The sequence below is a fragment of the Macaca thibetana genome, chromosome 1, assembly GCF_024542745.1.
Source record: "Macaca thibetana thibetana isolate TM-01 chromosome 1, ASM2454274v1, whole genome shotgun sequence".
NCBI lineage: Eukaryota > Metazoa > Chordata > Mammalia > Primates > Cercopithecidae > Macaca > Macaca thibetana.
In genome coordinates this window covers 25,064,310-25,077,869 of record NC_065578.1, presented here as the reverse complement: position 1 = coordinate 25,077,869, position 13,560 = coordinate 25,064,310, and the positions used below count along the sequence as shown (strand labels likewise).

The following is a 13,560-nucleotide window of genomic DNA, read 5'->3' as shown; positions in this document are numbered from 1 at the left end:
CATTTTTTTAAAAATTGACTGTATTTGGTTGGAAAGTAGCCCTCATGTAAAACAAAGAACACCTGTACAGACCTGGTTTTGGGGGAGAACTGTCAAGGAACTGTAGGGGCAGGGCTGTGGCCCAGAGATGGGAGGATGGGGTGGGAGAGTTTCTTCTTTGGCAAGAGAGAGGGTGGCACAAAGCGCAGGCAGAGGGGTCAGCTCGGGGTGAGACCGTGATTAGCAGTACTACTTCCCACCCTGAACAGAATCCAGGGATGCTCTGTCCTGGACATGTCAGAAGCTGGGGTTGAGGTGGCCCTCGGGTCAAAGGTCAGGAGGTAGAGTGCTGGCCAGGGTCAGAGGTCAGGAGGTTGGAGGTTGCTCTCTGAGGTCAGAGGGCAGAGATGGGAGTGCTCTTCAGGGTCAGAGGACAGGGAGTTGGGGGTATGTTCTCTGGAGTCAGAGGCCAAGATGTGGGAGCTGCCTTCAGCCTGTGCCACTCCCCAGGCCCCCAGGCCCTCTGAGTACAGCTCCTGGTTCTGCTCCTTCCACTGGCGGAACTTCTCTCCTGTCAGTTCAGGGTCACCCAGCACTTCTTCTAGGACCTGCAGCTCCTGCAGCTTTGCCTGTGTGGAGAGGAGGGGCTAAGGGACCGTGATCACCCAGGGACGTGGGCAGAGTCTGAGGCCAGACTTCACTCTGGAGTCTGGTGCCTAGAAGCCAGCACCTGGCCAGCGTGGCACGAGGAGCCCAGGTGAGACTCAAATCCCCACTCGGAACCCAGAGCCTGGCCCAGTCCACAGCTGAGCCCATTGTCAGCTGCTAAGCTCAGAGTCCAGAGCTGAGTCTGGAGTCTGGTGCCCAGGGTGGAGGTGAGAGCTGCAAACCAAAGCCTGAAGCCCAGAGCTTAGTCCCTTGCTGTGCCCAGAGTCCCCAGCTGACCTTGAGTGTGCTCTGTAGCGCCCGTACACGGTGCACTCGCTCATTGAGCTGAGGGTCTCGGTTGCGCCGCATGAAAGAGCTCCGCCACTGTTCCTGGGTTAGGGGCTGTGGCCGGCCTAGGAGGGACACACCACCCTGCCTCAGCCCCTGTACCATTCCTTCCAGTGCCTCTTCACTGCTGTCTGTGGGAGGGAGGAGCAGGATGAGGATGTGCCCACCCCAGCTCCCAGCCCAGCTCCCAACTCCAGCCCAGCACCTGTCAGAGAGCCAAAGGAGGTCCGTGGGCTGCGCTGTGTGGGGGTGGCTGCAGGTGATGTGTCTCCATGGAGGGGACTCCCAGCTTGAGCAGGGCTGGGCTGCAGGCAGGGTGGAAAGCACAGAGGGTCTCTGTCTGAGCTCCATGCCCTGCTATTTATCCCCACCTCCTACACCCGGCAGCCCCCTACTCACCGAGGCTGAGTGGGACCCAGCCTCATCGTCTGGGTCTTCTGCTTCGGTCTCACTGTAGCAGTCTGGGGTGAGGAGGAGCAGTGGGCTTTGGGGAGGCCAGGGAGTGGCCTAGGGCATTTGAATTCCCAGCCCCCATCCCAGGAAAGGCAGAGGCTCAGGTGAGGGCTCCTCCTACTCAACCCTGTGAGACACCTACCTTCCTCTCGAGGCGGGGGCACCCGGCCTGGAGACTGGTACTTGGAGATGCAGGTAATGAGATGACGCACCCACCTACGGAGAGCAAGCAGGTCTCACGGGGTTTCCATTCTCCGGGGTCCTCTTGTATGCTAGGGGCTTTTTACTCACATCATCTTTTGATGATTCTCAGAGCAACTCTGAGAAGGATGAACTCTTAGTCACCCATTTTAGAGATGATGAAACTGGGGCTTAGAGAACTGAGTACTGACTGCGTGCGGTGACTCACGTCTGTCACCCCAACACTTTGGGGAGCTGAGGCAGGAGGATTGTTTAAGACCAAGTGTTGGCCGGGCGCGGTGGCTCAAGCCTGTAATCCCAGCACTTTAGGAGGCCGAGACGGGTGGATCACGAGGTCAGGAGATCGAGACCATCCTGGCTAACACCGTGAAACCCCGTCTCTACTAAAAATACAAAAAACTAGCCGGGCGAGGTGGCGGGCGCCTGTAGTCCCAGCTACTCCGGAGGCTGAGGCAGGAGAATGGCATAAACCCGGGAGGCGGAGCTTGCAGTGAGCTGAGATCCGGCCACTGTACTCCAGCCCGGGCTACAGAGCAAGATTCCGTCTCAAAAAAAAAAAAAAAAAAAAAAAAGACCAAGTGTTTGAGACCAGCTAGGGCAAAAGAGCAAATCCCATCTGCCCCCAAAACTTTTTAATTAAAAAAAAGAGAGACACCGGGCGCGGTGGCTCACATCTGTAATCTCAGCACTTTGGGAGGCCGAGGCGGGCAAATCACAAGTTCAGGAGTTCAAGAGCAGCCTGGCCAACACAGTGAAACCCCGTCTCTACTAAAAATACAAAAATTAGCCAGGTGTGGTGGTAGGCGCCTATAGTCTCAGCTGCCTAGGAAGCTGAGGCAGGAGAATCACTTGAACCCAGGAGGTAGAGGTTGCAGTGAGCCAAGATGGCGCCACTACACTCCAGCCTGGCTGACATAGTGAGACTCTGTCTCAAAAAAAAAAAAAAAAAAAAAGAGAGAGAGAGAGAGAGAAGTGAGTACCTTGACCAACCACTCTCAGAGAGCTGGACTTTGCATCTCCAGGCTCCTGAGCCCAGGCTCCCAAGCTCACAGAGGTTGGGAATTATATGAGAGTAGGGGCTAAGGGAGGCAGCACTCACATGCTCAGATCTGTCAGGGTATCAGCAGCGAAGATGAAAGGTTTGTACACATCATGGGTGAGCTGAAACACACTGTCAAGGAGTGGAGGAGCATCACTCAGCCTGGGCGTGCCCACCCAGAGCCCAGAGAGGCTGGATTCTGGGCGCCCCAGCTACTTGCCACACCTCCCACTGCCACCCCATCACTCTTCCTCTCCCTTTCTGTCTCCATCCCCCAGCCCATCATATCCCAAGACTTAACTATTTCTTCTTCTGATCATGTCCACTTTCCAGACTATAGTTGGAGACATTGATGAGGCCCTCAGCCTTCTCATCCTGGGGGGATCACAGCATGAGGGTCAAGTTGGAACCCCAATACTCTCAAGGCCCAGTCAGCTCCTAGATACCCCTCGGTCTCCTGAGGGTTGTGGAGGGGAGAAGGCATCTCCTGGGCTCTCTAACAAGTCTCTCTGTTTCTAGAGCTCAGGGCTGGAATCTGGGGTCAGGGTAGGAGGTGTGGCCAAAGGATGCCTCTAAGCCAGGAAAGGGGAGCCAAAGATATCAGAGAAACAGTCAAAAAAAAAAAAAGAGCAGCCTGAAGGCTGGGCATGGTGGCTCATGCCCGTAATCCTAGCACTTTGGGAGGCCAAGGCAGGAGGACCATTTGAGCCTAGGAGTTTGAGACCAGCCTTGGAAAAAAGCCCATTTCTACAAAAAATTAAAATCTTAGGCCAGGCGCAGTGGCTCACATCTGTAATCCCACTGCTTTGGGAAGGTGAGGCTGGAGAATCGCTTGAACCTGGGAGGCAGAGGTTGCAGTGAGCCGTGACTGCACCACTGCACTCCAGCCTGGGCAACAGAATAAGACTCCGTCTCAAACAAAACAAAACAAAACAACACAAAACTTAGCTAGGCATGGCGGCATGTGCTTACAGTCCCAGCTACTCAGGAGGCTGAGGCAGGAGGATCACTTGAACCTGGGAGGCGGAGGCTGCAGTGAGCTGAGATCATGCCACTGCCCTCCAGCCTGGGTGACAAAGCAAGACTCAGTTTCTTTTTTTTTTTTTTTTTTTTTTTTGACACAGAGTCTTGCTCTGTGCCCCAGGCTGGAGTGCAGTGGCGCGATCTCGGCTCACTGCAAGCTCCGCTCCCCCGGGTTCACGCCATTCTCCTGCCTCAGCCTCCCGAGTAGCTGGGACTACAGGCGCCCGCCACCTCGCCCGGCTAATTTTCTTGTATTTTTAGTAGAGACGGGGTTTCACCGTGTTAGCCAGGATGGTCTCGATCTCCTGACCTCATGATCCGCCCGCCTCGGCCTCCCAAAGTGCTGGGATTACAGGCTTGAGCCACCGCGCCCGGCCGCAAGACTCTGTTTCAAACACAAAAACCAAAAACCCAAACAAGAAGAGCCTGCTCATGCATTTGTTCCTTCAGTAGACACAAACAAACTGCTTCATGCCCCTGAGTTTTCTGAATGCTGCTTTCTCTTCCTGGTTTTCTTTCCCCTTCCCATGCAACTAACTGCCAGGTATTGCGTTGTCAGGGGGCACCTGGACTCCTCAGGAGGAACTGGATACCTCTGTTGTGCTCCCACATATCCCTTGGGCTTTCCCTTTATCTTAGTACACAGTTCCTACATTGTCCTTGAATGCGTATTCATCCCTCTCCCCTAATAGCCTCTAAGTTCTGGAGAAGCAAAAACCATCCGCTCTTCTGTGTGTCCATAGTGCCCAGCCTAGAGCTGGGTTCACAGTAGGCACCTGAATATTGAATGAATAAATGAGTAAATGAATGACCCATCATTGGGATGGACAGAATATCAGAAGGATTAGAAGTAGGCAGAATAGAAGTGATTTTTCAGCCAGATGTGGTGGCTCACACCTGTAATCCCAGCACTCTGGGGGGCTGAAGCAGGCAGAACGCTTGAGCCCAGGAGTTTGAGACAAGCCTGAGCAATATAGCAAGACCCCATCTCTTAAAAAAAAAAAAAGATTTTTCGGGGCTGGGCGTGGTGGCTTACACCTGTAATCCCAGCACTTTGGGAGGCTGAGGCAAGCAGATCACGAGGTCAGGAGATGGACACCATCCTGGCTAACATGGTGAAACCCTGTCTCTACTAAAATACAAAAAATTAGCCGGCTGTGGTGGCGGTCTTCTGTAGTCCCAGCTACTTGGGAGGCTGAGGCAGGAGAATGGCATGAACCCAGGAGGCGGAGCTTGCAGTGAGCTGAGATCACACCACTGCACTCCAACCTGGGCAACAGAGCGAGACTCTGTCTCAAAAAAAAAAAAAAAAGATTTTTCTCTATACCTCCTGTGATACCTTTTCCAAACTGCTTTTATACATATATTAACTCATTTCTCTCTGAAGAAAGTCCCCATTTAACAGATGGGAACATCAGAGCCTGGGACCAGGAATAAGAATGGATGATTGAACAGAGATGAGAATTGAGGCCTGGAGGTGACTCACTTGCCTACCTGTTTGTGTGTGGGAGGTCTTACCTGGGGCTGGCGGTACCAGTAGAGCGTGTGTCCCTTGAGCACAAACCAGCAGCGGCGCCAGCGCGGGCCCATGAAGCCACCGGGTGCCTTTCGCAACAGGAGCCAGCCGTCACAGTCCGGCCGGCCCAGCTGACGGCATGACACCCGCCGGCGGCTCAGCCGGGTCGCCAGGCCTGTAGCAGCACAGCACAAGCTGGGCAGTGAGGGGCTGGCAAGGTGCCCCCGCTAAACATGCTCCCTGGCCTTCCACGAGCATCCCCAAGTGAGATCTCTGAATCCACACTCTGCTCAGAAGGCTGCGTGTGTCATCTCTGAGGTGGGATGACCCTTCTTGTTTTAGAGATGAGCAAACCGAAGACTAGAGGCTAACCTGTTTGCTCAAAGTCACAGAGCTGGTGAGAGGCCCAGACTAGGAGCACAGCTCTGTCTGACCCCAGAAACACAGCTGTTTCCAGGAGAGGCTGTGTGGGAAGGATGGGGGTGGTCTTGCCCAGCACATAAAGATTTTTAACAGCTCCTCAGACAGGGGGACCCCCACTTAGTCCAGCGCACATCATACCTTTTGATTTCTTCCGACCAACAGGACTCTGAAAGGAAATCAGAAGGGTGAGAGAAGGATCCAGGTCCAGACCCACCCACCTCCTTGCTGAGCCCCTGAGTTTACCTTGTCAGGGGATTCAGGGAGCCCTGGAGTCCCTGCTACCCCTGCTGGGAGTATGGCTGGGGTTTCCAGGGGGATGGGCAGGGGCTCAGGGCCAAGGGAGGCAGAGTCTGTCAGGGAGGGAGAAGAGACAGGGAAAGCCTATGAGCCCAGTCCCAGGCTTGGGGTCAGAACTGGGCATCTGGATGCCGTGTCCAGGGCATCCATGGGGCTTTGAGACTACCTGTCCAGGCAGGGCTGGGTCTGGGACTGGGGTTTGAAGACAGGTCGAAGGCAAAGACGTCTTCGGATGGGGCCCTGGGGAGGGCAAAGGGGATGAGATGAGCCCATGGTCTCCCCACCAAGACACACCTGGACAGAGCCTGTTACCTGGGAGACAGTGGGGCCAGAGACAGTGATGGGCTCCTCCGGTGCGGGGAGTCCAGGACCTGAGGGGGCGTCTGGGGAACAACCAGGAACAAAGCAATGGAGACAGGGGTCTGAAAGCAGGTTAGGGGTGCAACAGGGGTAGGGGAGCAGCAGGGGCAGGTACCTGTGGGGGGGTCTGGAGGCAGCTGGGGGGGCGTGGTGGGGGAAGGTGCCTGTTGGGGGGGTCTGAAGGCGGGTGTGGGGGTGGTGGGGGCAGGTATCTGTTGGGGGAATCTGAAGGCAGCTTGGGGGCGGCAGGGGAAGGTACCTGCGGGGGGGTCTCCGGTATCGGGATCTTCTTCAGCACTAAGCTGAGTCCGGCTGGCTCCCGCAGCAGCTCCCTTACCATGTTCTTATGGGGCCATCCAACCTGGGGGACAGAGACACTGGCTGGCATCAACTGGGCAGGAGGCTCTGAAGCAACCACCAACTCTCACCCTCGTGCTGGGGGCGCTCTCTCAACCTCCCACTCTGCCTCCCCTCATGCAGCCTCCTGGGAGCTTCCATGGGTCCCGTCGTCACCTGGGCTCTGCAGAGGATGCTCTCACCAGACTTAGCTGGCTCATCTCCTGGAAGGCAGCTCCCACAACCCTGGTCAGAACACTTGGTTGCCTCCCCACCCACCAGACTTGGGTTCCACTTGGTGACCCCTTCACCTCCTACCACATCCCTCTCCTCACGCACCACCACCTGCTCGTTGATCTGGACAACCTCGTCTCCAGGTTGGATCTGCAGTTGGGAGTCAGTGGGAACCTGGTGTGGGGAAAGGGGCCTGAGGTTGGCCTGGTTTGCAGGTGAGAGGCTTCAGGGGTGGGTGGCTGGAAAGGGTGTGGGGCTCTCACCTGGGTGTCCACTTGGGACACAAAGTGCTGGCAATTGCTGGTGGTGTGAATTTCCAGGTCCTGCAGAGGCAGAGGCTGCAGTCACTGGGGGCTGGGGGGCAACAGGGCCAGTAGGCAGGACCCCTGCCAGACACCAGGACTCTACAGTGGGTGGAACTGTGGCAAGAGCTGACCCCAAGCTGGTCCTGCCCAGACTTGCTGTGTGACTTTGGACTTGCTACTCCTCTGGGCCTCTGACTTCCCCTCTGCTAAGAACGACAGGGAAACTGGAGACCCTGATTTCTGAGGTACCAGCTTCTTAGCAACATTCCTAAAGGGACAAGCAGGGATAGGGCAGGGATAGGGCTCTGGTCTTCCCCACTGGTCAAAGATTAAATCAAGAAAGGTCACGTCCTCTCCCTTTCTCCTAACTACCCCCGAGCCCCTGCCCTGTCTCCATCCCAAGGCTGGAACACCCTACCTGAGGCCACACCCACGTGGTGTGGGGACTGGGGAGGTGCGGAGCAATGGGAGACCCTAGCCAATCCTCTGGGCCTCCATTTTAGTATCTGTACAAAAAAGGCTTTCCCGCCAGGGCAGCACAGAATTCTGAGGGATCCTGGACCCTATTTCAGGCCCTGACAAGGCTGCCAAGGGGTCAGAAGTGAGAGGTGGGAGGGCAGGGCTCACCAATGGACTGTCCAGCTGCACCTGCTCGAGCACGGCCCTCTGCTCCAGCAGCTCCTTGGGGCAGCAGACCAGGATGTTGTGGCAGATCCCAGCCACGTGGCTGCACTGGGGGAGGGGAGCGGGCTGTCTAGCCTGAACCCGATCGTCCCCACCCCCATTCCCTTCCCACCCCACAGACTCACGATCCTCAGGACTGTGCCCTCCTTCTCGTCTGCTGGACCATCCTGGAAGCAGAATGAGAGAGCGGGGGCCTCCCCTGAGCAAGGGCCATAGGGGGACTGCCTTCTCCTGGGGGCAGGGTGGGATTCCCTGCAGTCCCTCCCTGCCTTCTCTATACTGGCTCCCTGCCCAGAACCACAGGGCCTCAGTGTTTTAACCAGAGGGCTCGTTTCCCTGATACCAGGCCCCCAGAAGTCACTACACGTGCCCTGCCCTCCCACCCTGTCCTGAGTGTCAAAATTCCCCTACCAGCTAGGAGACCCCAAAAGGCCCCATCGTCCCATACCCAGTTGCAGGACCTCCTCTCCTCCTTTCTCGCTCGTCTCAAGCCTCATACCCGATCCTGGGCTGATTCACAGGTTATAAAAAGCTCTGGCCCAGCTTGGTCTCTAGGGCATGGGCCAAGCCTGGCCCTTGGTTCTCCTACCTCATGCAAGACCTGGCTCAGCTCCTCCAACAAGTCCCGGATCTCCTGGCATGCTGAGAAGTCATTTAAGTGGGAGAAGAGGTACCTGGCAGGGGAAGAATGGCACAGGGGAAGAATGGCACAGTGGTTAAGGGACTATGCTTAACCACTCAGAGCCAATTACTCACCAATTACTCACCTCAGAGACTTGGGGATAATACCTGCTCTGATGGGTTTTGGTTTAGAGTAAAGGAGATGATTGAGACATCTAAAGGGATTAGCAGAGGACTTATTTGTCATGTGCCTACCACATGCCAACCCCTGTTCTAGGCACTGGGGAAACAGACTTTAAAGACATCATACATCAGTATCAATTTAACTTCAGTTGTAATGAGTATCATGAAACATTGGATAATGAGTTTATAATAATAAGTTATTATTTATTATTAATAGTATAGCTTTGAGAGTGTACAACAGGGAAAGCTTCCTCAAGCAGGTGGCGTCTGAGGACAAGCAACAGCCAGTGAACAGGGTTGGGGAGGCTCTCCATTCAGTGGTTGTTGATGAGACTGATTGTTACAAGCTGGAGGATGGGGTGGGAACCCAGGCATCCCAGTGCCCCTGCACAGATGGACTAATCCCTTTGCCCTGCTCCGCTGTATCTTTTTTTTTTTCTGAGATGGAGTCTCACTCTGTTGCCCAGGCTGGAGTACAGTGGCATGATCTTGGCTCACTGGAACCTGCACCTCCCAGGTTCAAGTGATTCTCCTGCCTCAGCCTCCCGAGTAGCTGGGATTACAGGTGCGCACCACCACAACTGGCTAATTTTTAATATTTTTGGTAAAGACGGGGTTTCACCATGTTGGCTAGGCTGGTCTCAAACTCCTGACCTCAAGTGATCTGCCTGCTTCGGTCTCCCAAAGTGCTGGGATTACAGACGTAAGCCACCACACCTGGCTCACCATATCTGAACAAGAGCCAAGCTCTGTTTTTCTCTCCCACACCCTGGAGGAGGCCAAAGATGACAAGAGTCCCTCACTCGTCACCCCAACCTGGGTACCTGCTGAGCCAGAAGAGGAGGGTGTTGGCTTCATGCACCAGCTCCACAGTTGCACAGAGGACATCAATAGGGGTCTTGGCACAGTCCCCCAGGCGGCCTTGGACTATGCTCTGGAAGTCACGGGTTGCCCCCAGCAGCCCCTCTGTCAGGCTCTTCAGGTTCTCTGTCTGTAGCCTGGAGCTCTGTGCCAAAGAGAGGGCAAGTCACCTCCCTGGCAGCAGCCAGCCCCCATCGGCACCCCCCAGGTTGGTGGAAGCTGCAGCCAGTGTGACCAGCATTCACTCACCAGGGCCTGGAGCTGTTCCACCCCGCCCAGGATGAGCTCCTGGTGTCCCAGACACCGCACAGCCAGAGCCTCGAGGCTTCGGGGGCAGAGCTGGAGCAGGCTCTTGCCAGGCAGCTGCCAGTCCTCAAAGGGATAGTCCTGCAGGGAGTCGTCAAGACCTGGAGGGAGAGCAGGGCTCAGCTCGGGGGAAGCAGAGGTGTCAGGACCTTTTGGGCTGGTTCTTCACGCCTGCAAAGCCCTTTTCCCTCTAGCCTAGCCCTAATGTTAACCCTGACACCCAGGCTGTTCTGCCCATTTCACAGATGAGGCCACCGAGTTGAGGAGCAGGAAAGTATAGGGCTCTCAAAAGTGGCCCCCAGACCAGCAGCAGCAGCCTCACCGGACAACTTGTTAGAAATGCAAATTATCAGGCCTCACACCACACCTGCTGAATCAGAAACTCTGAGGTTGGGGCCCAGCAGTTTTTCTTTATCTTTTTTTTTTTTTTTTTTTGAGACAGGGGCTTGAGACACAATCATGGCTCACTGCAGCCTTGACCTCCTAGGTTCAATCCATCCTCCCACCTCAGCCTCCCGAGTAACTGGGACTACAGGCACACACCACCACACCCAACTAATTTTTGTATTTTTTGCAGAGACGGGGTTTCGCCATGTTGCCCAGGCAAGTCTCGAACTCCTGGGCTCAAGCAATTCAACTGCCTCAGTCTCTCAAAGTGCTGGAATTACAGGTGTGAACCACGACGCCCATCCAGCTGTTTGTATTTTAATGAATCCTGCAGGTGATTATGATGCTCCCTTAAGTTTGAGAACTAACAATATAGGGGATAAGAACAAGAGGCCGTGGAGTCACTGAGACACTGTGAACACTTGAGCAAGTAATAGCACTGCTCTGTGCCTCAGTTTTCTCACCTGTAACATGGGAATAATAAAAGTACCTACCTTACTAATCATGTGTGTTTTAAATGACACGACATATGTCAAGGCCTTGGCCATTGTCTGGTTCGTGGGAGACAAGTCAATAATAGCCATCATATTATTATTGCCAGACTTTACCATGATCTACAGGCCCTGTATGATTAGGCTACCACCTCCCTTTCCAGCATCATATCCTGAAGAGCCCCCCAGACTCAACACTTCAGATGCACAGAGCTAATTCCTTGCAGCTCCTGGAATACCCTTTTACCTCAGGGTCCTTAGAATGCTATTCCTCCTGCTGGTGTTGCTGTTCTAGCTCCTTCACTTCCTTTTTCAGCTAACTTCCTCCAGAAAGACTTCCATAACTTCCCAGGCTGAGTGGGGTGGGGGGCTCTCCTCTTGTTCCCACTGCCCCCGAGCCTCCACAAACCCCTGCACTTGACCATCGGTCTTTCCCATTTTATCACAGGCTCTTCAAAGATCAGGCCTTAGATAACCATTTGTCTCTAACCCCCAGCCTGTGCCTGGACAAGGTAGACACTCAAAAATAAGAAAAGTGTCTATCAAGGGCTTACTATGTGCTATGCAAAGCTATAAGAGCTTTACACATATTAACACATTTGATTCTCACTACATTTCTAGGAGGTAAAGACTATCATTATCCTGTTTACAGATGGGAAAACTGACACAGAGGTTAAGTAGCTTGCTCACTCTTCAAAGGAATTCTTCCCCTCCTGAGCCAGGCTCCTTCACTGGGGGGTGTGTGTGTGTGTGTGTTCCCTGTGTCACATTCAGAGCACCGGACTGGGAGTTCATGAACCTGTCACTCCCTGGCTATGGGTCCCTGAGCCACCTCCTTCCTGCATGGTGACTGTATTCGGCTGCTGCCCTCACAATAGCCCCAGGAATTGAGCTACAAATGAGCTGTGTCATGATTGTCTCACTTTGTCCACTTTATGAGGTCAGAGTTGCCTTTCCCATTTGATGGGCAGAAAAACTGAGACCTACGGTCACAGAGCTGGCAAGTGGTGGGGGTGGGCCTGGAATCCAGCCTGGGAGTCTGAACCCAGCCCTGAATTCCTGCCCTTACCTGGGCTGGTCCTCCTGAGCCTGTCTAGTGCGCTCCAGCTCCCGGCTCTGGGAGGCGTGTCCTGACTGCCTGCTCCTGGCTGCACTGCACTGCGTGTCAGGAGGCCCTTCTCTGAGTCTGCCTGTGGGGTGTGCTGCTTCCCATCTGTCTGGGCTCGCTGAGCCTGGACAGCACCTTGCCCCTTGGATAGGAGCCCCAGGGTGGGGCTGTGTCAACCTCTTCAGTCTAGTCTAGGCCTTCTGCTTCTGTCACTAGGAGCTCAGGGTGTGGAGGGGGCAGAATGACACCAGAGACTGAGCAAATCACTTCCTGGCTCTGTGCGTCAGTTTCTGACTCTAAGAAATGGATTTAACAACAGCCCACTGGCCCTGGGGCCAGGGAAGATAAAGAAGATACAGTAGGCCTGGGCCTGCCAGGCCTCCCTCCTGTTTTCATGACACCGCCTCCCCATTACCACCCTAGAGGCCTCTTTGGCTGCTGCCACAATGAGGGGCCCCCTTCTGGGTCCTTGGGGCCCCCGGGGTCATCTCATTTGTCTCTCTGCCGAGCACAGTACCTGGAACATGGTAGGTACTCTGTAAATACTTGTTGACTGACTGACTGACTGACTGATAGAGCCCGCAGGTTATTTTGTTTTTTGTGTTTTTTTTGGGATGAATCTCACTCTGTCACCCAGGCTGGAGTGCAGCGGTGCAATCTCGGCTCACTGTAACCTCCACCTCCTGGGTTCAAGCAATTCTCCTGCCTCAGACTCCCAAGTAGTTGGGATTACACAGGTACCTGCCACCACCCCCAGATAATTTTTGTATTTTTAGTAGAGACAGGGTTTCACCATGTTGACCAGGCTGGTCTTGAACTCCTGACCTCACGTGACCCACCCACCTTGGCCTCCCAAAGTACTGGGATTACAGGTGTGAGCCACCGCACCCAGTCCACAGGTTCTTTTTCCTTTTCCCCTCCTCCCTCTTCCAGTGGGACCCATACCTAGTCCCCTTCAAGCCCAACTCTACCCCGGTCCCACCCACCTCTCAGCCAAGTTGCCACCTTTCCGGGGGTCCAGGTCTCTACCGGTTCCATGGCCCAGCGCTGCCGGCTCGCATCAGCTCCTGTATTGCCCCGCTGGCGCCGGAATTTCCGCTCCCAGAGCCCAGGCCTGAGGAGGGGCCGGGCTGGGTCCTGGGCGGAGCCTACTGCATACCTGGGCTCACACAGACGGCCAGGTAAGGCGCTGCGACAGCCATTGGCCGACGCCCATCCGCCTCCTGCCCAGCCTTTCAGGCATCCTAGGGCTCTGGCATCTCACCCCAGCTAGGGGGCAGTGCCACTGGCCTCATATGGCTGGGTGGGACGCTGACCCTTGGGCTCCTCAAGAAAAAGCCACAAGAGGAGTGCTAAGCTCAGTAGCAAAGCACGGAGGCTAGGGTGCCAGGTCCCTGGGTGCCTAGGCCAGCTCTTGTTAACTGTGTGACCTGGGGCTGACCATAACTTCTGCGCCTCCGTTTCTGGGTCTGTAAAGGAGATATAATAGACCTTACTTCAAAGGGCAGGTGTGCACAGTATCTGAATAGCTTGAAAACATTTTAGAACTGGGGTGTTTAGCCTCCCTTTGATTTTGCAGTATGGACTCCGGCATCTGGTGAGGCTTGTGAACGCTTTCTCAGAATAGCTGCTTATAAAGGCATAAAACAGGCCGGGCGTGGTGGCTCACGCCTGTAATCCCAGGACTTGGGAGGCCGAGGCGGACGGATCAATTGAGGTCAGGAGTTCAAGACCAGCCTGGCCAACATGGTGAAACC

The 13,560-nt window shown here is 54.9% G+C and overlaps 1 protein-coding gene across 7 annotated transcripts; it reads right to left on the bottom strand.

The window, feature by feature from the left end:
• Positions 1-2: 2 nt before the first annotated feature.
• CNKSR1 (connector enhancer of kinase suppressor of Ras 1) lies at positions 3-12,979 on the bottom strand. Of its 7 annotated transcripts, none has more exons than XM_050790945.1 (22): positions 12,790-12,979; positions 9,761-9,918; positions 9,475-9,656; positions 8,436-8,520; positions 7,972-8,013; positions 7,790-7,894; positions 7,294-7,365; positions 7,121-7,180; positions 6,963-7,031; positions 6,547-6,648; positions 6,240-6,310; positions 6,094-6,167; positions 5,874-5,980; positions 5,769-5,796; positions 5,210-5,382; positions 2,970-3,043; positions 2,729-2,800; positions 1,571-1,644; positions 1,375-1,436; positions 1,181-1,280; positions 925-1,106; positions 7-608 (listed from the first exon to the last, which is right to left on the bottom strand). In XM_050790945.1, exons 1-22 carry the CDS (start codon positions 12,839-12,841, stop codon positions 339-341), a joined length of 2,214 nt encoding a protein of 737 aa, XP_050646902.1. In that variant the 5' UTR covers positions 12,842-12,979; the 3' UTR covers positions 7-338. The 7 variants fall into 7 exon arrangements, with proteins under 7 accessions (XP_050646917.1, XP_050646902.1, XP_050646909.1 ...); XM_050790952.1 differs by having other exon boundaries at positions 925-1,040; XM_050790960.1 differs by lacking the exon at positions 7,294-7,365 and having other exon boundaries at positions 3-608.
• Between the last annotated feature and the right edge of the window lie 581 nt (positions 12,980-13,560).

Coding starts and splice junctions, on each gene's coding strand:
- CNKSR1 (XM_050790945.1), bottom strand. CDS start 12,841: ATGGAACCGGTAGAGACCTGGACCCCCGGAAAGGTGGCAACTTGGCTG. Junction 7,032..7,120: donor TGTCCCAAGTGGACACCCAG/GTGAGAGCCCCA, acceptor TCCCCACACCAG/GTTCCCACTGACTCCCAACT. Junction 5,981..6,093: donor ACCCAGCCCTGCCTGGACAG/GTAGTCTCAAAG, acceptor CCTCCCTGACAG/ACTCTGCCTCCCTTGGCCCT.